The sequence below is a fragment of the Pseudophryne corroboree genome, chromosome 5, assembly GCF_028390025.1.
Source record: "Pseudophryne corroboree isolate aPseCor3 chromosome 5, aPseCor3.hap2, whole genome shotgun sequence".
Lineage (NCBI taxonomy): Eukaryota > Metazoa > Chordata > Amphibia > Anura > Myobatrachidae > Pseudophryne > Pseudophryne corroboree.
Window position 1 is genome coordinate 628,159,958 of NC_086448.1, and position 25,582 is coordinate 628,185,539.

Here is a 25,582-nt window from a genome sequence, read left to right on the forward strand (position 1 = left end):
ATTCTGTTCCCACCAGACAGATAAATCTTTAGGTGTGTTCCTAGCTTGCTCCCTCCTCCCCTCCTCCCCTCCCCCCCCCCTCCCCCCCCCCTCCCCTCCCCCTCCCCTCCCCCTCCCCCCCCCCTCCCCCCCCCTCCCCCCCCCCTCCTCCCCCCCCTCCTCCCCCCCCTCCCCTCCCCCCCCTCCCCTCCCCCCCCTCCCCTCCCCCCCTCCTCCCCCCCTCCCCTCCTCCCCCTCCTCCCCCCCCTCCCCCCCTCCTCCCCCCCCTCCCCCCTCCTCCCCCTCCCCCTCCCCTCCTCCCCCCCTCCCCTCCTCCCCCCCTCCCCCCCTCCTCCCCCCCTCCCCTCCTACCCTCCTCCCCTCCCCCCCTCCCCCTCCTCCCCTCCCCTCCTCCCCCAACACTCGGGCTTAATAACACTCTTAGCTATCTAGTATATTGTATTTGAAAATCTATCCATATTATTGGGACACAACATAAGGGTTTGAAAAACAGACATTACAGTAGTTCTGAATATAATGCCATCAGAACCTTATAAGTGGCGCTTTCAATGCTCTCGTAGAACTATTCACAGGTGGGTATTTTCTAATCTTTCTAACGGTTTAAACTAAATTAAAAAAATACTCCATATTGTAATCTAATAATGTAATGTTTTTAGATATAACAGTTAAAGTCATGGGGGTATCAAGCAGTGAAAAGAGTTGAGAAGTTGAGCATAGCTACCAATCCTTTTTATTAAAAAATGACTTGATAGATGCTACCTCAAAGCTGATTGGTAGCTATGGGCATCTCTTTCACTAGCCCACTTCTCCCCTCTGTTCACTGCTTGATTCATCGGCACTTGGTTTGTGGTTAAGATTCGTCCTTAATGCTTCATTTAAAAAACAAAATTTAGTGTCCTCAGAAAAAGTAGGTTTCTTGTGAACATGTCACTTGGAGCTTTTCCCGAGGGACTGTAGTGGATGGGTAGGTCTGGTGGGTAGATTCACTTAAAGATTACAGTACAGATGGGTGGAGCAGCAATCTATAATAAATTCCAGCCCAAAACCTTACTGGCAATAATGATTACACTTGTCAGAAGGCCCATCTGCAACTGTACAACTATTTCCTCCCATTAAAAGAAATGCCAGTGTCTCTAATTAATCTTTCTCTGGAAGTTTGTATATATTTTGTACATTATTTTGTAACTAGTCTTCTCTTGTCTCAATGTAGATAAACAAAGTGTCGTGTGAGAATTGTCTTGCTATTATTTCACTTGCCATCCATGGAGTTACAGAAGGTGGGAATTGTCATTATGCAGTATATTTGAAAACAATAAATCAATTGCAACAAGATCGCATACAATAAGGATACTCCCAGATGGATTGTTAGGCTTCATCAACAGCATTGTATGAAAGACTAAGTGAGTCTGGAGGATGTGGCAGGGCTCACGAGCAGGACCCTTCACCCTCTTGGATCTCACCATGCACTCTCTTTGTTTCCAGTGTGCTCCCACTCAGTCAGTGACTCTGATCCCTCCTGTCCACCTTTCCAATCCGTGGGATCACATAGTTTTACTGTTACTATCTCATTTTGGGGTGGAGACAAAATGTTGCCAGAGTACATTATTTTTAATGGTTTAATTTAAGTAATGGGATCATGTGGCATCCAATATATAAAAGGAGATCCTAAAATTTCTTCAATAATATGTATTGAAAATGTAATTGTTACAGCATGAGGTCTGGAGAAATCCCAGTAGCCTGGTAGCCAGTAAGCATTAACCATTGCTGCTGGCACCTACACTTGGGAATCATTCATCTTCATGCCAATAGACACATATCTTCTCTGGATCCTAAAAGGATCCTACTGGAGCTTCAGTTTCAGTGACTGACATCCCTGTTCATGTTTTTGATGCAGGTCCTTTCTATGAAGACCAAAACAAGTGTTATGAGTGAAACTTAGTATTAAAGCCACATGTTTGTTTCATGCTTAGTATAGGTTGAGTCTCGGATATCTGATTTTTCTGTACTTTGGAATATTTGCATATCCTAATGAGAGATCTTGGGGATGGGACACAAGTCTAAACACAATGCATTTATGTTTTATATACTTCTATACACACAGGTCATTTAATACAATATTTTCTCTAACGTCCTAGTGGATGCTGGGGACTCCGTCAGGACCATGGGGAATAGCGGCTCCGCAGGAGACAGGGCACAAAAGCAAGCTTTTAGGATCACATGGTGTGTACTGGCTCCTCCCCCTATGACCCTCCTCCAAGCCTCAGTTAGGTTTTTGTGCCCGTCCGAGCAGGGTGCAATCTAGGTGGCTCTCCTAAAGAGCTGCTTAGAAAAAGTTTTTAGGTTTATTATTTTCAGTGAGTCCTGCTGGCAACAGGCTCACTGCATCGAGGGACTTAGGGGAGAGATTTTCAACTCGCCTGCGTGCAGGATGGATTGGAGTCTTAGGCTACTGGACATAGCTTCAGAGGGAGTCGGAACACAGGTCACCCTGGGGTTCGTCCCGGAGCCGCGCCGCCGATCCCCCTTACAGATGCTGAAGATCGAGGGTCCGGAAACAGGCGGCAGAAGGCTCTTCAGCCTTCATGAAGGTAGCGCACAGCACTGCAGCTGTGCGCCATTGTTGCTACACACTTCACACTGAACGGTCACGGAGGGTGCAGGGCGCTGCTGGGGGCGCCCTGGGCAGCAATATTTAATACCTTTGATGGCAAAGAATACATCGCATATAGCCATTGAGGCTATATGTATGTATTTAACCCAGGCCAGATATCTCAAAACCCGGGAGAAAAGCCCGCCGAAAAGGGGGCGGGGCTTATTCTCCTCAGCACACAGCGCCATTTTCCTGCTCAGCTCCGCTGTGAGGAAGGCTCCCAGGACTGCACTACAGAAACAGGGTAACAAAGAGAAGGGGGGCATATTTTGTCGATATTTATATATTTAAAGCGCATATAACAAAAACAACACCTTTTAGGGTTGTTTATATACATTTTATAGCGCTTTTGGTGTGTGCTGGCAAACTCTCCCTCTGTCTCCCCAAAGGGCTAGTGGGGTCCTGTCTTCGATAAGAGCATTCCCTGTGTGTCTGCTGTGTGTCGGTACGTGTGTGTCGACATGTATGAGGACGATGTTGGTGTGGAGGCGGAGCAATTGCCGGTAATGGTGATGTCACCCCCTAGGGAGTCGACACCGGAATGGATGGCTTTAATTATGGAATTACGTGATAATGTTAGTACATTACAAAAGTCAGTTGACGAAATGAGACGGCCGGAAAACCAGTTAGTACCTGCTCAGGCGTCTCAGACACCGTCAGGGGCTGTAAAACGTCCCTTACCTCAGTCAGTCGACACAGGTACCGACACAGATGAATCTAGTGTCGACGGTGAAGAAACAAACGTATTTTCCAATAGGGCCACACGTTATATGATCACGGCAATGAAGGAGGCTTTGCAGATCTCTGATACTGCAGGTACCTCAAAAAGGGGTATTATGTGGGGGGTGAAAAAACTACCTGTAGCTTTTCCAGAATCAGAGGAATTGAATGACGTGTGTGATGAAGCGTGGGTTAACCCAGATAGAAAACTGCTAATTTCTAAGAAGTTATTGGCATTATACCCTTTCCCACCAGAGGTTAGGGCGCGCTGGGAAACACCCCCTAGGGTGGATAAAGCGCTCACACGTTTATCAAAACAAGTGGCGTTGCCGTCTCCAGATACGGCCGCCCTCAAGGATCCAGCAGATAGGAGGCTGAAAACTACCCTGAAGAGTATATACACGCATACTGGTGTTATACTCCGACCAGCAATAGCCTCAGCCTGGATGTGCAGTGCTGGGGTAGTGTGGTTGGATTCCCTGACTGAAAATATTGATACCCTGGATAGGGACAGTATTTTATTGACTCTAGAGCAATTAAAGGATGCGTTTCTTTATATGCGAGATGCTCAGAGGGATGTTTGCACTCTGGCATCGAGAGTAAGTGCGATGTCCATATCTGCCAGAAGAAGTTTATGGACGCGACAGTGGTCAGGTGATGCGGATTCCAAAAGGCATATGGAAGTATTGCCATATAAAGGAGAGGAATTATTTGGGGTTGGTCTATCGGATCTGGTGGCCACGGCAACTGCCGGCAAATCCACTTTTTTACCTCAGACCCCCTCCCAACAGAAAAAGACACCGTCTTTTCAGCCGCAGTCCTTTCGCTCCTATAAAAACAAGCGGGCAAAAGGACAGTCTTATCTGCCACGAGGCAGAGGAAAGGGTAAGAGAGGGCAGCAAGCAGCCCCTGCCCAGGACCAGAAGCCCGCCCCGGGTTCTACAAAGCCATCAGCATGACGCTGGGGCTTTACAAGCGGACTCAGGAGCGGTGGGGGGTCGACTAAAGATTTTCAGCAATCAGTGGGCTCGCTCACAGGTGGACCCGTGGATCCTGCAGATAGTATCTCAGGGTTACATGTTGGAATTCGAAAGATCTCCCCCTCGCCGTTTCCTAAAGTCTGCTTTACCAACGTCTCCCTCAGAAAGGGCGACGGTATTGGAAGCCATTCACAAGCTGTATTCTCAGCAGGTGATAGTCAAGGTACCCCTCCTACAACAGGGAAAGGGGTATTATTCCACACTATTTGTGGTACCGAAGCCGGACGGTTCGGTAAGACCTATTCTAAATCTGAAATCCTTGAACCTGTACATACAGAAATTCAAGTTCAAGATGGAGTCACTGAGAGCAGTGATAGCGAATCTGGAAGAAGGGGACTTCATGGTGTCCCTGGACATAAAAGATGCTTATCTGCATGTCCCAATTTACCCCTCACACCAAGGGTATCTCAGGTTCGTGATACAAGACTGTCATTATCAGTTTCAAACGCTGCCGTTTGGGTTGTCCACGGCACCTCGGGTCTTTACCAAGGTAATGACCGAAATGATGGTTCTTCTACGAAGAAAAGGCGTATTAATTATCCCTTACTTGGACGATCTCCTGATAAGGGCAAAGTCCAGAGAACAGCTGGAAGTCGGTGTAGCACTAACCCAAGTAGTGCTTCAACAACACGGGTGGATTCTGAATCTTCCAAAATCTCAATTGTCCCCGACAACACGTCTGCTGTTCCTGGGAATGATTCTGGACACGGTTCAGAAAAAGGTGTTTCTCCCGGAGGAGAAAGCAAGGGAGTTATCCGAACTTGTCAGGAACCTCCTAAAACCAGGAAATGTGTCAGTACATCAATGCACAAGAGTCCTGGGAAAGATGGTGGCTTCTTACGAAGCAATTCCATTCGGCAGATTCCATGCACGAATATTTCAGTGGGATCTGTTGGACAAATGGTCCGGATCGCATCTGCACATGCATCAGCGGATAACACTGTCACCAAGGACAAGGTTGTCTCTCCTGTGGTGGTTGCAGAGTGCCCATCTGTTAGAGGGCCGCAGGTTCGGCATACAGGACTGGGTCCTGGTGACTACGGATGCCAGCCTACGGGGCTGGGGAGCAGTCACACAGGGAAGAAACTTCCAGGGTGTATGGTCAAACCTGGAGACGTCTCTTCACATAAATATACTAGAGCTAAGAGCAATCTACAATGCTCTAAGCTTGGCGAAACCGCTGCTTCAGGGTCAGCCGGTGTTGATCCAGTCGGACAACATCACGGCAGTCGCCCACGTAAACAGACAAGGCGGCACGAGAAGCAGAAGAGCAATGACAGAAGCTGCAAGGATTCTTCGCTGGGCGGAAAATCATGTCATAGCACTGTCAGCAGTGTTCATCCCGGGAGTGGACAACTGGGAAGCAGACTTCCTCAGCAGACACGACCTTCACCCGGGAGAGTGGGGACTTCATCCGGAAGTTTTCCACATGATTGTGAACCATTGGGAAAAACCAAAGGTGGACATGATGGCGTCTCGCCTCAACAAAAAACTGGACAGATATTGCGCCAGGTCAAGAGACCCTCAGGCAATAGCTGTGGACGCTCTGGTAACACCGTGGGTGTAACAGTCAGTGTATGTGTTTCCTCCTCTGCCTCTCATACCAAAGGTACTGAGAATTATACGGAAAAGGGGAGTAAGAACAATACTAGTGGCTCCGGATTGGCCAAGAAGAACTTGGTATCCAGAACTTCAAGAGATGCTCACGGAAGATCCGTGGCCTCTACCTCTAAGAAGGGATCTGCTTCAGCAGGGACCTTGTATGTTCCAAGACTTACCGCGACTGCGTTTGACGGCATGGCGGTTGAACGCCGGATTCTAAAAGAAAAGGGCATTCCAGAGGAAGTTATTCCTACCTTGATTAAAGCTAGGAAGGAAGTGACCGCACAACATTATCACCGCATTTGGAGAAAATATGTTGCGTGGTGTGAGGCCAAGAAGGCCCCAACGGAAGAATTTCAATTGGGTCGATTCCTACATTTCCTGCAGGCAGGATTGTCTATGGGCCTCAAATTGGGGTCTATTAAAGTTCAAATTTCGGCCTTATCAATCTTCTTCCAGAAAGAATTGGCTTCAGTGCCTGAAGTACAAACTTTTGTCAAGGGTGTACTACATATACAACCCCCAATTGTGCCTCCAGTGGCACCGTGGGATCTAAACGTAGTTTTGGAATTTCTCAAATCTCATTGGTTTGAGCCTCTCAAATCGGTAGATTTGAAGTATCTTACATGGAAAGTAACCATGCTATTGGCCCTGGCTTCAGCCAGGAGAGTTTCAGAGTTGGCGGCTTTATCGTACAAAAGCCCATATCTGATTTTCCATTCGGACAGGGCAGAACTGCGGACACGTCCTCATTTTCTCCCTAAGGTGGTTTCGGCTTTTCACTTGAACCAGCCTATTGTGGTGCCTGCGGCTACTAGCGACTTGGAGGACTCCAAGTTACTGGACGTTGTCAGAGCATTGAAAATATATATTTTAAGGACAGCTGGAGTCAGAAAATCTGACTCGTTGTTTATCTTGTATGCACCCAACAAGATGGGTGCTCCTGCGTCTAAGCAGACGATTGCTCGTTGGATCTGTAGCACAATTCAACTTGCACATTCTGTGGCAGGCCTGCCACAGCCTAAAACTGTAAAAGCCCACTCCACAAGGAAGGTGGGCTCATCTTGGGCGGCTGCCCGAGGGGTCTCGGCATTACAACTTTGCCGAGCAGCTACGTGGTCAGGGGAGAACACGTTTGTAAAATTTTACAAATTTGATACTCTGGCTAAAGAGGACTTGGAGTTCTCTCATTCGGTGCTGCAGAGTCATCCGCACTCTCCCGCCCGTTTGGGAGCTTTGGTATAATCCCCATGGTCCTGACGGAGTCCCCAGCATCCACTAGGACGTTAGAGAAAATAAGAATTTACTTACCGATAATTCTATTTCTCGTAGTCCGTAGTGGATGCTGGGCGCCCATCCCAAGTGCGGATTGTCTGCATTACTTGTACATAGTTATTGTTACAAAAATCGGGTTATTATTGTTGTGAGCCATCTTTTTTAAGAGGCTACTTCTTTGTTATCATACTGTTAACTGGGTTCAGATCACAAGTTGTACGGTGTGATTGGTGTGGCTGGTATGAGTCTTACCCGGGATTCAAGATCCTTCCTTATTGTGTACGCTCGTCCGGGCACAGTACCTAACTGAGGCTTGGAGGAGGGTCATAGGGGGAGGAGCCAGTACACACCATGTGATCCTAAAAGCTTGCTTTTGTGCCCTGTCTCCTGCGGAGCCGCTATTCCCCATGGTCCTGACGGAGTCCCCAGCATCCACTACGGACTACGAGAAATAGAATTATCGGTAAGTAAATTCTTATTTTAATAGTCTTTTGCTTTAAACAATGTTTCTATACACTGAACCAGTAGAAAGCAAAGGTGTCTCTATCTCTGTCACACTCCAAAAATTCCGTATTTCGGAATTTTGGACACGGAAGACTCCATGAAATGTTATTGTAACAATTGAATACTCCCTGCCGAGAGAAGCATCGATACAGTATGTGATGCATAATAGCAATTCTGGCTGTTGAATGTGACTCTTAGATGTCTTCCATTGTAACACATTTTCATACTTCTTTTCCATAAGGTCTTTGCACAGCTACCACACCCTTTGTGCTCCTGGGAGATGTCCTCGATTGTCTTCCTTTGGACCACTGCGATAGAATATTCACCTTTGTTGAAAAGAATGTTGGAACATGGAAATCTGTAAGTCAGTGTTTTCTATGCTGTGTAGTAGTGTACCATACTAGCAGCTACATGTATACTTTGTATATAATCTTGTTGCTGCTGAATTTTATAATGTACATTATAGGATTGGTCTGATCTATCCCTTCTTTTTCCAGAATACATTCTATTCAGCTGGAAAGAACTACTTGTTAAGGATGTGTAATGGTAAGATTTCCAGTTGTAAGATTAAGTGGCGTTAAAAGGTAACTGTTAGGATTTCCATGTACATTGTGCAAAATGAAACATAATTGAAGTTAAAAAATGTAAAATATTGCTCATGAAAATTTCTGAATAAGGCAAATGGCAGTAACACAATTTGTGTATATAGGGGATTTACTGCTTCCCACAAATATTGTTACACACCCCTCGTCTTCCCAAGAGACAAAGCTACTGTGTAGCTGGGGGTTTGGGGAGGGGTATTTTACCCTACTTTAGTGGTGTTTTTAAAGTTTCTACATTTGCTGTTATATATATGAAGGCATCAATATAAAATATAAGTACCTTGATTTAAATGATAGCTATTTATTTTTCAGACCTTTTGAGAAGACTCTCTAAATCGCAAAATACTGTGTTCTGTGGAAGAATTCAGCTGTTCCTTGCCCGTTTGTTTCCGCTGTCTGAGAAGTCTGGTGAGAGTCAAAGCTAAACTTGTTAAAGGAGATGCAGAATGGAAGTCTTACATTAGCTTGTTTTAATATGAAAGGGAGAGTAAAAGGTTTGTGTGTATAAGTGTGTATGCCAGTGTCCTTGAAAATGTTGAAGAAGTGAACTAAAAACTAGGTAGTCATTTTCCATATGGAGAGCCTTTCCTGTGTTTATAGAGGTTACTCTTCCTTTATACACTTTAAGTGGACTTGCTCCACCACTCCTAGGGTATAGGATTTTCCTTCAACCACCTCCACTGCATTGTGGGCATTACAACTACCAGGCTCCTACACAGCCACCTGAAACTGCTCCTCCCATGTTTCTACCGCCAGTACATGGAACTTCTTACTTCTGGGTTGTTGTTGTCATGCTACTACAACACCACCTTATTGGTGTCGGCTAAAGCCCAACTGGTCACTAACTATGGACTTAGTAGGAGGCAGAGGGCTTGAGGTTGTAGACCCTGGACTCAAATTCAGGATAGCCAGAAACAGTTAAACAATTGGCACTTAACAGGTGGTCACAGGATGCAAGCACTTGGCTAGCAGGGTTTACCATTGTCTCTAACAGGCAAAGGGGAGTGTTTTTTTTTCTGTGCGTAAGAACCACCTGGGAAGATGACCCTGCTCATGGCCAATTCCCTGGTGGCTGGAATCTGGAGGAAGGAGGATTATCTTTTCATATACCTCAAAAACTGACTTTCAAGGACTATGATCTAGTAGCAGGCTTCCCCCTCTGTCTGAAAATGATCTACAGAGGCAGGCATTCATACCCTGGGAAAACAGCCTTCTTTACTACCGAGCTGGAGCTCCAGATCCGCTCTATGGGGGTCATTCTGAGTTGATTGCTAGCTGCTTTCGTTCGCTGCACAGCGATCAGGCAAAAAATAGGCACTTCTGCGTATGCGGCACAATGCGCACGCGCGTCGTACTATTACAACAAACGATGTAGTTTCACACAAGGTCTAGCGAAGCTTTTCAGTCGCACTGCTGGCCGCAGAGTGATTGACAGGAAGAGGGCATTTCTGGGTGTCAACTGACCGTTTTCAGCGAGTGTTCGGAAAAACGCAGGCGTGCCAGGAAAAACGCAGGTGTGGCTGGGCGAACGCAGGGCATGTTCGAGACGTCAAAACAGGAACTGAATAGTCTGAAGTGATCGCAAGCGCTGAGTAGGTCTGAAGCTACTCTGAAACTGCACAAAATAATTTTGTAGCCACTCTGCGATCCTTTCGTTCGCACTTCTGCTAAGCTAAAATACACTCCCAGTGGGTCAGCATAGCGTTTGCGCGGCTGCTATAAACTGCAAGCGAGCGATCAACTCGGAATGACCCCCTATATCTCCAGGGTAAGTACGGTACAACATGTTTTTAATGAATTACATTAAATAGGTTACATTTAGAACATTATATATAAGTATATTTGTTAAAATTCTGTGCTGGGACTTTAACCATTGCAGTGCTGGGGGTATCAGAAGCTACTCTTCTGGTCCCGTCATACTTTAGTGTACACAATAGCAGCAAGTCCGCTTTGGGCTCACCATTCTGTGGCCCGTAACTTGGATCTTGCTTACTGATGCTGCAGGAGTAACCCTGACATTCTTGCTGTGCTGCCGGGCTTAAAATAAAAAATAAATTTTAATGTTTAACATATACACACAGCACACCCGACGTTAATCCTTTCTGTGTCTTTTCCCGAACCTTTTCCCAAATCGTGTGCCACATTGGAAATGTTGCTACACATGTGGGAGCCGGCTTTGGGATGGGGATCCGGCCACATGTTCTGTATGTTATATTATTGTTTATAAATACTTTTTTTTAGATATTGTTTTGCACCTTAGTTACAGAGAGGAAAAAGAAAAAAAAATGTTTTATTTAATTGTTTATATTAATAGTCTGATTCCTGAAACCGGCTCATGGACCACCCTTACTGGGGACAGAGCAGTTTATTCAGGCTTTGTTTAAAAATTATAGCAGTGATGTTAGTTGCAACTTTTTAACTAACAATGTTGCAACATTGACTTATAAGAAACATTATTGAACCTATTGTTGCAATTCATTATGCGGCCACTACCTTATTCTAGTACTAAAATCAGAGAATAACTCTGAAATGAAATGATTCTTGGAACCATAAGATTTCTTCTGCTTATTCCCCTTATTAATATACGTGTGATATTTATAAAATAATGATGGAAGGACATTGGACTATTTCCTGTCTATCTTTCATTCACTTTGCTCTATTTTAGACAGCTGATAGGACATAAAGTTCCTTTCTTCCTTTTGAAGCATGATTACTTCTCCTTTATTCACTTCTATACTTGTACTTTAATTTTCGCTGAATAAATATTTTCATGTATTTTATAAAATGATGTGTTGGCTGTAAGAGACAGTGTGCACCCACAAGACCCACATTTATGTCTCTTCATTGGAAACACTTGTTTTGCACCTTCTAAGCACTTACTTGATATTTCTTTATCTTGAATTATCAGATCTGTGGGAGGTACACAGCTAGTTTTGATCTCACTGTAAGCATGTACGAAACTACAGTACCAGTCAAAAGTTTAGACACCCCTTCTCATTCAATGGTTTTTATTTATTTTAATTATTTTCTACATTGTAGATTAATACTGAAGACATCAAAACTATGAAAAAACACACGTGGAATTATGTTGTAAACAAAAAAGTGTTAAACAAATCAAAATATGTTTAATATTTTAGATTCCTCAAAGTAGCTCCCTTTTTGCTTTGATGACAGCTTTGCACACTCTTGGCATTCTCTCGGTCAGCTTCATGAGGTAGACTCCTGGAATGGTTTTCCAACAGTCTGGAAGGAGTTCCCAGAGGTGCTGAGCACTTGGTGGCCGCTTGTCCTTCACTCTACAGTCCAACTCATCCCAAACCATCTCAGTTGAGTTTAGGCCGGGTGATTGGGGAGGCCAGGTCATCTGACGCAGCGCTCCATCACTTTCCTTTTTGGTCAAGTAGCCCTTACATAGCCTGGAGGTGTGTTTGGGGTCATTGTCTTGTTGAAAAACAAATGATGGTCCCAGTAAGCGCAAACCAGATGGGATGGCAATACCATCACACCTCCTCCATGCTTCATAGTGGGAACCACACATGCAGAAACTATCCGCTCATCTTCTCTGCGTCTCACAAAGACACGGCGGTTGGAACCAAAAATCTCAATTTCCACTGGTCTAATGTTCATTCCTTGTGTTTCTTGGCCCAAACAATTCTCTTCTTGTTGTTCATCCTCAGTAGTGGCTTCTTCGCAGCAATTCGACCATGAAGGCCTGATTCACGCAGTCTCCTCTGAACAGTTGATGTTGAGATTTGTCTGCTACTTGAATTCTGTGAAGAGTTTATGTGGGCTCTAATCTGAGGTCCTGTTAAGTAGCGGTTTCTGAGGCTGGTAACTCTAATGAACTTATCCAGGGCAGCTGAGGTTACTCTTGGTCTTCCTTTCCTGGGGCGGTCCTCATGAGAGCCAGTTTCATCATATCGGTTGATGGTGTTTGCAACTGCACTTGAGGATACATTCAAAGTTCTTGAAATTTTCTGTATCGACTGACCTGCATGTCTGTAGACATGTCCAAACTGCGGCCCTCCAGCTTTTGTGAAACTACAGAATAGTGTAACCTGGGCGATACTTTCAGCGGCTATCATATATATATATATATATATACCAAAGCAATGGTAAGCATAAACACAGGTATTTTAACTAGGTGGATAGTATATTCAACCTTCTAATAATGCTGTCATCATGGCAAATGTTTAAAATCAAATAAAAGATTTAATATAATAACAAATGCAAAAGACACTTAAAAAATGTAACAAAACAAATTTAAGACAAAAGCGTACCAAAATGGTAGCAAAGGAGCCGCAGGTGGTATAATGTGGCAGGTTTAGGTTAAGAACATTTATATAAAGTATATCCAATATAATTCTATTTTTTTTTTTTTTTTAAGTTCTTTTTTTTTATTTTTTATAAATAAGCATCATTAGAAACATTGATGGTCAGAACATCATTGCTAATATCTGCATCCACTAGGTAGGGGGTGCTGCTGGGCTGACCAATCAGCAGTGATTGGCAGCATGGTAGGCAATAGTGCAGGAGGAGAACCAGGAAGCAGAGGGACCGGAGAGCCGCACAGGGCAGAGCTGGATTAAGGCCTCGGGGGGGCCCGGGGTACTTAAGACAGAGGGGCCCTAAGATCTAATATATCATATCAACTTCTGTCGCTGGTGCCATCACTGTGTAAAATCAATAATGTCCCATAGGTAGGACATTAGGCCTAGATGTCAACCATGGCACTCCAAATTAACAAGACAACTACAAAAACTCACACGAAAACTTGAACACAGTGGCGTAAATCTCGTATTTCAAGTGACTTCCTCACATATAAGACTGTCTACCATTCTTATAAAAATGCCCTGGACACTGCCAAACAAACATATTTCCAAACTCTTATCTCTGCTCAAGCCTCTAACCCCAAACGACACTCTAATACATTTAAATCACTTATGAATCCTCCTGCACCTACCCCACCCGCCACTATCAAGGCACAAAAAACTCGACTATACCCTACCCCACAAGCTCGCTGCCTAGGTGTCATCCTTGACTCTGATCTGTCCTTTGTTCCCCACATTCAATCTGTCTCAAGATCATGTTACATGCATCTAAAAAACATATCCAAAATACGACCATACCTTACACAAGACACTGCTAAAACTCTAATCCACGCTCTCATTATCTCCCGCATTGATTATTGCAATAGTCTCCTAACTGGTCTTCCCAAAACGAGACTCTCACCACTACAATCCATTCTGAATGCAGCGGCGAGGCTTATCTTCCTCGCTAGACGTTCATCGTCTGCAGATCCACTCTGTCAGTCCCTCCATTGGTTACCTGTACTCTACCGCATTCAATATAAAATACTTTTACTCACACACAAGGTCATTAACCAAACTACACCAACGTACATCACTTCGCTTATCACAAAGTATCTCCCAACCCGACCTCTTCGCTCTTCACAAGACCTGCGTCTCTCATCCACACTCATTACTCGCTCCCACTCACGACTGCAGGGCTTTCATCGGGCTGCACCCACTCTGTGGAATGCCCTACCATGCACAATAAGACTCTCCTCTAGTCTCCAAACCTTCAAGCGTTCCCTGAAAACTCACCTCTTTAGGCAAGCGTATCAAATTCCAGAACCGCCCACATCATTTTCATAAACCTTCCTATCAAATTGCATCTACTCTGTACAGTCCACACATATCCTCACATGTCTTCTCATTCTATGCAATAGATAGGCATATCTACAAGGAAAGGTGCTATTTCCCTATAGATTGTAAGCTTGCGAGCAGGGCCTTCCTACCTCTGACTGTTATCACCCAGTTTGTTATTGTTATTTCAAATTGTAAAGCGCAACGGAATTTGCTGCGCTATATAAGAAACTGTTAATATATAAATAAATAGGTGTGGCACTCATGCAAAAAAAGGACAGCCGTCTTGTATGCTTCTTCAACGTTTCAATTTATTATTCAAATTGTCGTCAGGAAAAAAATATATATATTTTTTCTCTGACGTCCTAGTGGATGCTGGGAACTCCGTAAGGACCATGGGGAATAGCGGCTCCGCAGGAGACTGGGCACAAAAGTAAAAGCTTTATGACTAGCTGGTGTGCACTGGCTCCTCCCCCTATGACCCTCCTCCAAGCCTCAGTTAGATTTTTGTGCCCGGCCGAGAAGGGTGCATGCTAGGTAGCTCTCCTGAGCTGCTTAGGCTAAAAGTTTAAATAGGTTTTTTATTTTCAGTGAGACCTGCTGGCAACAGGCTCACTGCATCGTGGGACTAAGGGGAGAAGAAGCGAACTCACCTGCATGCAGAGTGGATTGGCTTCTTGGCTACTGGACATTAGCTCCAGAGGGACGATCACAGGCTCAGCTTGGATGGGTCCCGGAGCCGCGCCGCCGGCCCCCTTACAGAGCCAGAAGAGCGAAGAGGTCCGGAAAAATCGGCGGCAGAAGACGTTCCTGTCTTCAATAAGGTAGCGCACAGCACTGCAGCTGTGCGCCATTGCTCTCAGCACACTTCACACTCCGGTCACTGAGGGTGCAGGGCGCTGGGGGGGAGCGCCCTGAGACGCAATAAAACACGTTTTAAACCTTATATGGCTAAAGAAATGCATCACATATAGCTCCTGGGCTATATGGATGCATTTAACCCCTGCCAGTTTTCCTAAAAAAAGCGGGAGGAAAGGCCGCCGAAAAGGGGGCGGAGCCTATCTCCTCAGCACACAAGCGCCATTTTCCCTCACAGCTCCGCTGGAAGGACGGCTCCCTGACTCTCCCCTGCAGTCCTGCTACAGAATCAGGGTAAAACAAGAGAGGGGGGGCACTAATTGGCAGATAATACAAATACAGCAGCTATAGAAGGGAGAAACACTTATATAAGGTTATCCCTGTATATATATATATATATATATATATATATATATAGCGCTCTGGTGTGTGCTGGCAAACTCTCCCTCTGTCTCCCCAAAGGGCTCGTGGGGTCCTGTCCTCTATCAGAGCATTCCCTGTGTGTGTGCTGTGTGTCGGTACGATTGTGTCGACATGTATGAGGAGGAAAATGATGTGGAGGCGGAGCAATTGCCTGTAATAGTGATGTCACCCCCTAGGGAGTCGACACCTGACTGGATGGTCGTATGGAAGGAATTACGTGACAGTGTCAGCACTTTGCAAAAAACTGTTGACGACATGAGACAGCCGGCAAATCAGTTAGTGCCTGTCCAGGCGTCTCAAACACCGTCAGGGGCTCTAAAGCGCCCGTTACCTCAGATGGTCGACACAGACCCAGACACGGATACTGACTCCAGCGTCGACGGTGACGAGACAAACGTAATGTCCAGTAGAGCCACACGTTACATGATCACGGCAATGAAGGAGGCTTTGAACATTTCTGATACTACAAGTACCACAAAAAGGGGTATTATGTGGGGTGTGAAAAAACTACCCATAGTTTTTCCTGAATCAGATGAATTAAATGAGGTGTGTGACAAAGCGTGGGTTTCCCCCGATAAAAAACTGCTGATTTCTAATAAATTATTGGCATTATACCCTTTCCCGCCAGAGGTTAGGGCGCGTTGGGAAACACCCCCTAGGGTAGATAAGGCGCTCACACGCTTATCAAAACAAGTGGCGTTGCCGTCTCCTGATACGGCCGCCCTCAAGGAACCAGCTGATAGAAAGCTGGAAAATATCCTAAAGGGTATATACACACATACTGGTGTTATACTACGACCAGCAATCGCCTCAGCCTGGATGTGCAGCGCTGGAGTGGCTTGGTCGGATTCCCTGACTGAAAATATTGATACCCTGGATAGGGACAGTATATTATTGACTATAGAGCATTTAAAGGATGCATTACTATATATGCGAGATGCACAGAGGGATATTTGCACCCTGGCATCAAGAGTAAGTGCGCTGTCCATTTCTGCCAGAAGAAGTTTATGGACACGACAGTGGTCAGGTGATGCGGATTCCAAACGGCATATGGAAGTTTTGCCGTATAAAGGGGAGGAGTTATTTGGGGTCGGTCTATCGGACCTGGTGGCCACGGTGACGGCTGGGAAATCCACCTTTTTACCCCAGGTCACCTCTCAGCAGAAAAAGACACCGTCTTTTCAAACTCAGTCCTTTCGTCCCCATAAGGGCAAGCGGGCAAAAGGCCACTCATTTCTGCCCCGGGGCAGAGGAAGGGGAAAAAGACTGCAGCAGGCAGCCTCTTCCCAGGATCAGAAGCCCTCCCCCGCTTCTGCCAAGTCTTCAGCATGACGCTGGGGCTTTACAAGCGGACTCAGGCACGGTGGGGGCCCGTCTCAAAAATTTCAACGCGCAGTGGGCTCATTCGCAAGTGGACCCCTGGATCCTGCAGGTAGTATCACAGGGGTACAAATTGGAATTCGAGACGTCTCCCCCTCGCCGGTTCCTGAAGTCTGCTCTACCAACGTCTCCCTCCGACAGGGAGGCAGTATTGGAAGCTATTCACAAGCTGTATTCCCAGCAGGTGATAATCAAGGTACCCCTCCTACAACAGGGAAAGGGGTATTACTCCACGCTGTTTGTGGTACCGAAGCCGGACGGCTCGGTGAGACCGATTTTAAATCTGAAATCATTGAACACTTACATAAAAAGGTTCAAATTCAAGATGGAGTCACTCAGAGCAGTGATAGCGAACCTGGAAGAAGGGGACTATATGGTGTCTCTGGACATCAAAGATGCTTATCTCCATGTCCCAATCTACCCTTCTCACCAAGGGTACCTCAGTTTTGTGGTACAAAACTGTCATCAGTTTCAGACGCTGCCGTTTGGATTGTCCACGGCACCACGGGTCTTTACCAAGGTAATGGCCGAAATGATGATTCTTCTTCGAAGAAAATGCGTCTTAATTATCCCTTACTTGGACGATCTCCTGATAAGGGCAAGGTCCAGGGAACAGTTAGAGGTCGGAGTAGCACTATCTCAGGTAGTGCTACGTCAGCACGGGTGGATTCTAAATATTCCAAAATCGCAGCTGATTTCAACAACACGTCTACTGTTCCTAGGGATGATTCTGGACACAGTCCAGAAAAAGGTGTTTCTCCCGGAGGAGAAGGCCAGGGAGTTGTCCTGGTTTCAGGAGGTTCCTGACTAGCTCGGATAAGTTTCAGTGCATCAATGCACAAGGGTCCTGGGAAAGATGGTGGCTTCTTACGAAGCGATTCCATTCGGAAGATTCCATGCAAGAACTTTTCAGTGGGATCTGCTGGACAAATGGTCCGGATCGCATCTTCAGATGCATCAGCGGATAACCCTATCTCCAAGGACAAGGGTGTCTCTCCTGTGGTGGTTGCAGAGTGCTCATCTTCTAGAGGGCCGCAGATTCGGCATTCAGGACTGGATTCTGGTGACCACGGATGCCAGCCTGAGAGGCTGGGGAGCAGTCACACAGGGAAGAAATTTCCAGGGCTTGTGGTCAAGCATGGAAACGTCTCTTCACATAAATATCCTGGAATTAAGGGCAATTTACAATGCCCTAAGTCAAGCAAGGCCTCTGCTTCAGGGTCAGTCGGTATTGATCCAATCGGACAACATCACGGCAGTCGCCCACGTAAACAGACAGGGCGGCACAAGAAGCAGGAGGGCAATGGCAGAAGCTGCAAGAATTCTTCGCTGGGCGGAAAATTATGTGACAGCACTGTCAGCGGTGTTCATTCCGGGAGTGGACAACTGGGAAGCAGACTTCCTCAGCAGACACGACCTCCACCCGGGGGAGTGGGGACTTCACCCAGAAGTCTTCCACGTGATTGTAAACCGTTGGGAAAAACCAAAGGTGGACATGATGGCGTCTCGTCTCAACAAGAAACTAGACAGATATTGTGCCAGGTCAAGGGACCCTCAGGCGATAGCGGTGGACGCTCTGGTAACACCGTGGGTGTACCAGTCAGTGTCTGTGTTCCCTCCTCTGCCTCTCATACCCAAAGTATTGAGAATCATAAGAAGGAGAGGAGTAAGAACTATACTCGTGGCTCCGGATTGGCCAAGGAGGACTTGGTACCCGGAACTTCAAGAGATGCTCACGGAGGACCCGTGGCCTCTACCTCTAAGAAAGGACCTGCTCCAGCAGGGACCTTGTCTGTTCCAAGACTTACCGCGGCTGCGTTTGACGGCATGGAGGTTGAACGCCGGATCCTGAAGGAAAAAGGCATTCCAGATGAAGTCATCCCTACCCTGATCAAGGCCAGGAAGGATGTAACCGCGAAACATTATCACCGCATTTGGCGAAAATATGTTGCGTGGTGTGAGGCCAAGAAGGCCCCTACAGAGGAATTTCAACTGGGTCGTTTCCTGCATTTCCTGCAAACAGGACTATCTATGGGCCTAAAATTAGGGTCCGTTAAGGTTCAAATTTCGGCCCTGTCAATATTCTTCCAAAAAGAACTGGCTTCAGTGCCTGAAGTTCAGACGTTTGTCAAAGGGGTACTGCATATACAGCCTCCTTTTGTGCCTCCAGTGGCACCTTGGGATCTCAATGTAGTGTTGAGTCTCCTAAAGTCACATTGGTTTGAACCACTCACCACTGTGGAATTAAAATATCTCACATGGAAAGTGGTCATGCTGTTAGCCCTGGCTTCAGCCAGGCGTGTCTCAGAATTGGCGGCTTTATCATATAAAAGCCCTTACCTAATTTTTCATTAAGACAGGGCAGAACTGAGGACTCGCCCTCAATTTCTCCCTAAGGTGGTTTCAGCGTTTCACATGAACCAACCTATTGTGGTGCCTGCGGCTACTAGGGACTTGGAGGACTCCAAGTTGCTGGACGTAGTCAGGGTCCTGAAAATATATGTTTCCAGGACGGCTGGAGTCAGAAAATCTGACTCGCTGTTTATCCTGTATGCACCCAACAAGCTGGGTGCTCCTGCTTCTAAGCAGACGATTGCTCGTTGGATTTGTAGTACAATTCAGCTTGCACATTCTGTGGCAGGCCTGCCACAGCCAAAATCTGTAAAAGCCCATTCCACAAGGAAGGTGGGCTCATCTTGGGCGGCTGCCCGAGGGGTCTCGGCTTTACAACTTTGCCGAGCAGCTACTTGGTCAGAGGCAAACACGTTTGCTAAATTTTACAAATTCGATACCCTGGCTGAGGAGGACCTGGAGTTCTCTCATTCGGTGCTGCAGAGTCATCCGCACTCTCCCGCCCGTTTGGGAGCTTTGGTATAATCCCCATGGTCCTTACGGAGTTCCCAGCATCCACTAGGACGTCAGAGAAAATAAGAATTTACTTACCGATAATTCTATTTCTCATAGTCCGTAGTGGATGCTGGGCGCCCATCCCAAGTGCGGATTGTCTGCAATACTTGTATATAGTTATTGTTACAAAAATCGGGTTGTTTATTGTTGTGAGCCATCTTTTCAGAGGCTCCTACGTTTATCATACTGTTAACTGGGTTCAGATCACAAGTTGTACGGTGTGATTGGTGTGGCTGGTATGAGTCTTACCCGGGATTCAAGATCCTTCCTTATTATGTACGCTCGTCCGGGCACAGTATCCTAACTGAGGCTTGGAGGAGGGTCATAGGGGGAGGAGCCAGTGCACACCAGCTAGTCATAAAGCTTTTACTTTTGTGCCCAGTCTCCTGCGGAGCCGCTATTCCCCATGGTCCTTACGGAGTTCCCAGCATCCACTACGGACTATGAGAAATAGAATTATCGGTGAGTAAATTCTTATTTTTTCCTGATGACAATCATACCCTCCAACATGACCCGCCCCACTAGGTACAAAATTCCCTGTTTCTGGACTTCCCTCTTAATTTATTATTGCCATCACCTGTGAAGATACAGCTTTCTTATCATTCAACTAGTTCAACACAGGTGATGGAAATCATAAATTAAGAGGGAAGTCCAGAAACATAGCATTTTGTACCTACTGGGGCGGGTCATGTTGGAGGGTCTGGACCAGAGGTTCTCAAACTAGGTCCTCGGGGCCCACACAGTGCATGTTTTGCAGGTAACCCAGCAGGTGCACAGGTGTATTAATTACTCACTGACACATTTTAAAAGGTCCACAGGTGGACATAATTATTTCACTTGTGATTCTGTGAGGAGACCTGCAAAACATGCACTGTGTGGGCCCCCGAGGACCGAGTTTGAGAACCTCTGGTCTGGACAATTTGAATAATAAATTGAAACATTGAAGAAGCATACAGGACAGCTGTCCTTTTTTTGCATAAGACAAGCATGAGTGCCGCACCTATGGGACATTTTATAGATATAGATTTTATAACAGCAGTGAAGTGGTCAGGTTTTAAGACTCTGTGATAGTGTAGGACCTGCATGAAGGTTGGGGTACCTTGAAAATCGGTATGCAGGCTTCCGTGCATTGGCCAATCCACCAACTAAACCCCCATCATTTATTTATTGAATTGTTGAGGATAAGTGAGTTTACTTTGGTGAGTGCTGGGTTCTTTGTTTGTATTTATTAGAGCGATGTGGTCATGGGCTACATGCACCCCGCCCTGTGAGTGGTAAGTACAGCTGTGTACCCCGCTTTTGTGGTGGAGAGTGCTGTGTTACATGCACCCCACCCTGTGAGTGGTAAGTGCATAGCTGTGCCCCGCTTCTGGTGTGGTGAGTGCTGTGGTTTTTTCTCTCTGTGTGTGTGTATGTATATATATATATATATATATATATATATATATATTTCCAAAAAAGGGGAGCACTCACCAGTCTTCAAGCAGGCACAGTTTTATTGAAGCCATCAATAGCAAACCAATTAGATCGACGTTTCGGTCATGGTTCTGACCTTTGTCAGGATACCAGTACAATGAACTGGTGCTACCTATATACCCATGTAAACCCCACCCTCCAATTAGTCTCAGCAACTCCCCCACACCCCATAACAAAAGTGATTACTTATGATATACTAGACATTTCAACTTGCATATATATTAAAATCAGAAGATCATTATATCATAGCAAATCATCTTGCCAATAGTATTTTACTCACCCCCTCATGTAGCCAGAAACTGGTAAACACACATTGTAGATACTGCATGCGGCGTGCGTTCCACCACGGGCCGCACTTCCGGTCCGTGGAGCGCACGTGCTGTATCCTCAGGACGTGAGTCGCGTCAAAGGTTGCCTAGCAACCGTTCAGCCAAAGGCCGTTACGTGCCGTCAGAGCGCTTCCCACGGTATTGGTACGCAAGGAGGCCACATGATAGATTCCTCTGGTCGCTTAGCAGCAACAAGTAACCAGGGAAACAGACGCGATCCTCTGCAGGTCGAGCGGAGGCGCAGCATCTCTGTACAATATATTCGGCGTGTAGGCAGCACTCACGGCATAAAATAAGACAACAGACGCAAGTCTGGGTTGCAAAATCAACGTTTCAATGTTAAGTGAACATTTTCGTCAGGATATCAACAAGCATTGATTATATATATATATATATATATATATATATATATATATATATATATATATATATATATATATATATATATATATATATATATATACACATACACATACACATACACATACACACACACACACACACACACACACACACACAAATGCTTGTTCCGGTACTTCCTTGTCAATGAATAATGCAAATAATTGTGCCAGGTGCGCTCCTATTATCACTATGCTGTAGGGAAATACTTAGGTTTGCGTCTGAGGTGGCACTGAAAGATTATGATCGACGTTTCATGGTTTACTTTTTATACCATCCTGAAGAAATGGTATAAAAACCATGAAATGTCAATCATAACCTGTGGATTACAGAGTTATTTGCAAGATGCCTTTGAGTGCCACCTCAGAAGAATATACACACACAGAGATATATATAATATAATTACCCAGAACCTGAACTTTAAATACTGTGCAGCCAGCCTTACCTCTTACTCTGCTGGCAGGCTGCACACATGTAGTAGGAGAGCATGAGTACCTCGCTGTCCGTCTCCTCCAGGAATCAAAACACCTAAGCTGGGATGGGTGCAAGCTGGCTCCACAAGCCGCGTCTTCCTTGTTCCCGTCGCTCAGCTGTCCTGTCTCCCTGCAGGCGGCGGCGGGAGCCGGGGGAGCCGTGAGCCACCGGGACAGGCGTCACTCAGCTGCCCCTGCGTGTGGCGCCGGCGGCGGTGTTTGGCAGTACAGTGGGGAGCCGGGACCAGAAGCGCAGCACAGAGATCCTATCTGTGGAGGTCGTGCCGGCGGGGGGCCCTTTTAAAAAAGGGGGCCCGGGGTACTTAACCCCAGGGCCCCACCCTTAATCCGGCTCTGGCACAGGGAGCTATCCGTTAGGTTGCATCAGATGCAACCATGTGAGGGAAAGCACAGCCTGGTATGGTTGCATCTGATGCGACCATGTCAGGCAAGTGGTTGAGGTTGGCATCACAGAAAACATGCAAAGAATATTGATGCAGCAACGTTCTAAATGATTAAACACTATTTTGATGTATATTATGTACAGTACTCTTTCATAATATGTTTTATGTTGTTTTGTTACAGGTTTGAATCTGCAAAGCCAGTTTAACTTAGAAAATGTCACAGTGTTTAATGTCAATGAGCAGGAGAGCACTCTCGGTCAAAAGGTAAGTGTTGTCCTTTGTCTTTATTAAATGGAGTTCAAGTAAAATAAGTCCTTCTAGTTCAGTAATGTCAATTTTTTATTTTTAATATAATATCAACTTTTTTCTTACAGCAAGTGGAGGATAGGGATGATGGCATGGAGATTGAAGAAGGTGAAATGGGTGATGACGAAGCACCAAACAGTTCGTAAGTATGATTCTGTGGAACAGATGTATACTTTGTATATCCTCTGCTTTTGTAAAGCAACCTATAGGCTTGCGCCTCACCTCTCATTTTGGTAATGCCTTCCACTGATGTGTACCATACATTTGGTGGTTTCAGCTGTATTACTGCAAATAATCGATAAATCCCTGCGCGTCACAAAGGTGCTGCTATATTCTAGACACTCATCAATAAATGTCAACAGTGGAAGCTATATATAGAAAAATTAGAATATGGGCCCCCTGTTAGGATGAGAAACTTTTCTGGATATGAAAGTTTATATCTTTCTGGTAGTCCCACCAATATTGAAAGTTTTCACTTTCCCAAAAGCAAGTCTCTATTGCATCCATAGGTTAGCCTCAAAGAAAAAACAAAACAAGGACACTTCTCATAGTGCACATCAGTAGGTTGGAAACAAGTGATGATCGATAATCAATATGGATTGCTTCGTACCCTTTTTAGGCCTCCAATAGGTCAAATATTGCACCCTTTTTAGGCCTCCAATAGGTCAAATATTGCACGTGTAAAACAGTAGTCGTATTTCAAACTTCTCTTTCTGAATATTAACCTTAAAGAGATATAGAAAAAGCTCCACATAGCGTAAAACCACAACTTTTAATCAATCATATAAAAGATGACCACATAAAATATCAGGGAGCAGCATAGTACCGTGTATGGCCTTTTCTCGTATGTCCTAGAGGATGCTGGGGACTCCATAAGGACCATGGGGTATAGACGGGATCCGCAGGAGACATGGGCACTTTAAGACTTTAAATGGGTGTGAACAGGCTCCTCCCTCTATGCCCCTCCTCCAGACCTCAGTTAGATTCTGAGCCCAGAGAGACTGGTCACACACAGGGGAGCTCTACTGAGTTTCTCTGAAAAATACTTTGTTAGGTTTATTATTTTCAGGGAGCACTGCTGGCAACAGGCTCCCTGCTTCGTGGGACTGAGGGGAGAGAAGCAGACCTACTTCTGTGAGTTAAAGGCTCTGCTTCTTAGGCTACTGGACACCATTAGCTCCAGAGGGTCTGATCACTTGGTATAGCCTAGCTGCTCGTTCCCGGAGCCGCGCCGTCGCCCCCCTCACAGAGCCAGAAGAAAGAAGCCGGGTGCGTAACCGATGCAAAGAAGACTTCAGTTAAGACTGTCTCGGAGGTACTGCGCAGCGGTCGCGCTGCGTGCCATTGCTCCCACACACAAGCAGCACTACATTGGTGCAGGGCGCAGGGGGGGCACCCTGGGCAACAATATACCTCGGTTTACACCTGGCAATAAGGGTATACAGTACATAGGCACTGTATACAGACCCCCGCCAGTATAAAAAATAGCGGGACTTAAGCGCGCCATTAAGGGGGCGGGGCTTAGCCCTCACAGCTCTAATCAGCGCCATTTTCTCTTCACAGCAGCTGCAGAGATGCTGGTCCTGGCCTCTTCACTACTGTCCAAGTAACAGGGTGTAAAACGGGGGGGCACAGCTAATTTGGTAATATATATTAAAAGCGCTGCAGGTCTGAGGCATTGTATATCAGTGTCGGACCAGGTTAGGCGCTGGGTGTGAGCTGGCAAACTCCCTCTGTGTTTTCTCTAACAGGCCTTATTGTGGGTCTGTCCCCTATATCCCAGTGTGATAGTGGGTGTCGGTACGAGTGTGTCGACATGTCTGAGGCGGAATGCTCTTCACAGGAGGAAGCTGGAGTGGGGATAGAACAGTGTGTGGGAGTGAATCTGTCGGCACCGCCGACTGCTGATTGGGTAAATATGTGGAGTGTCTTGAATGCAAATATTAAATATGCAATGCAAAAAATTAAATAAGAGGTTGGATAAATCTGAGGCTCAAAACCAAACGTGGAGACAATCCATGGAAGATGCTTTATCCCAAACTCAGACCCCCTCAGGGTCGCAGAAGCGGTCATTTACCCAGATAGCAGACACAGATACCGACACGGATTCGGATTCCAGTGTCGACTATACTGATGCCAGATTGAATCCCAAACTGGTTAAGAGCATTCAGTACATGATTGTGGCAATAAAAGACGTGTTACATATCGCGGAAGACCCGGCTGTTCCTGATACTAGGGTCTGTATGTTTAAGGGAAAGAAACCTGAGGTAACGTTTCCTCCCTCTCATGAGCTGAACACTTTTTGAAAGGCTTGGGAAATTCCTAACAAAAAGTTACTGATTCCCAAGAGGATTCTTATGGCATATCCGTTCCCCTCTGAGGACAGGGAAAAGTGGGAGTCAACACCCTCTGTGGCCAAAGCTCTAGCACGGTTGTCCAAGAAGGTGGCGCTTCCGTCCCCTGACACGGCTGCCCTAAAGGATGCTGCGGATTGTAGGCAGGAAACTACCTTGAAATCTATTTATATCGCTACGGGTACGCTGCTCAGACCTGCCGTGGCATCGGCATGGGTGAGTAGTGCAATTG

At 46.0% G+C, this 25,582-nt stretch overlaps 1 protein-coding gene across 1 annotated transcript in view; it reads left to right on the top strand.

Annotated features, from left to right (window-relative positions):
- Positions 1-25,582, top strand: part of THOC1 (THO complex subunit 1) — a 111,935-nt gene that overhangs the window by 1,420 nt on the left and 84,933 nt on the right. Inside the window, exons 4-9 of the mRNA XM_063923569.1 lie at positions 1,211-1,277; positions 8,033-8,151; positions 8,289-8,337; positions 8,706-8,801; positions 22,872-22,954; positions 23,065-23,138. Coding sequence (XP_063779639.1) covers positions 1,211-1,277; positions 8,033-8,151; positions 8,289-8,337; positions 8,706-8,801; positions 22,872-22,954; positions 23,065-23,138 — 488 coding nt within the window. The remainder of the gene's footprint in view (positions 1-1,210; positions 1,278-8,032; positions 8,152-8,288; positions 8,338-8,705; positions 8,802-22,871; positions 22,955-23,064; positions 23,139-25,582) is intronic.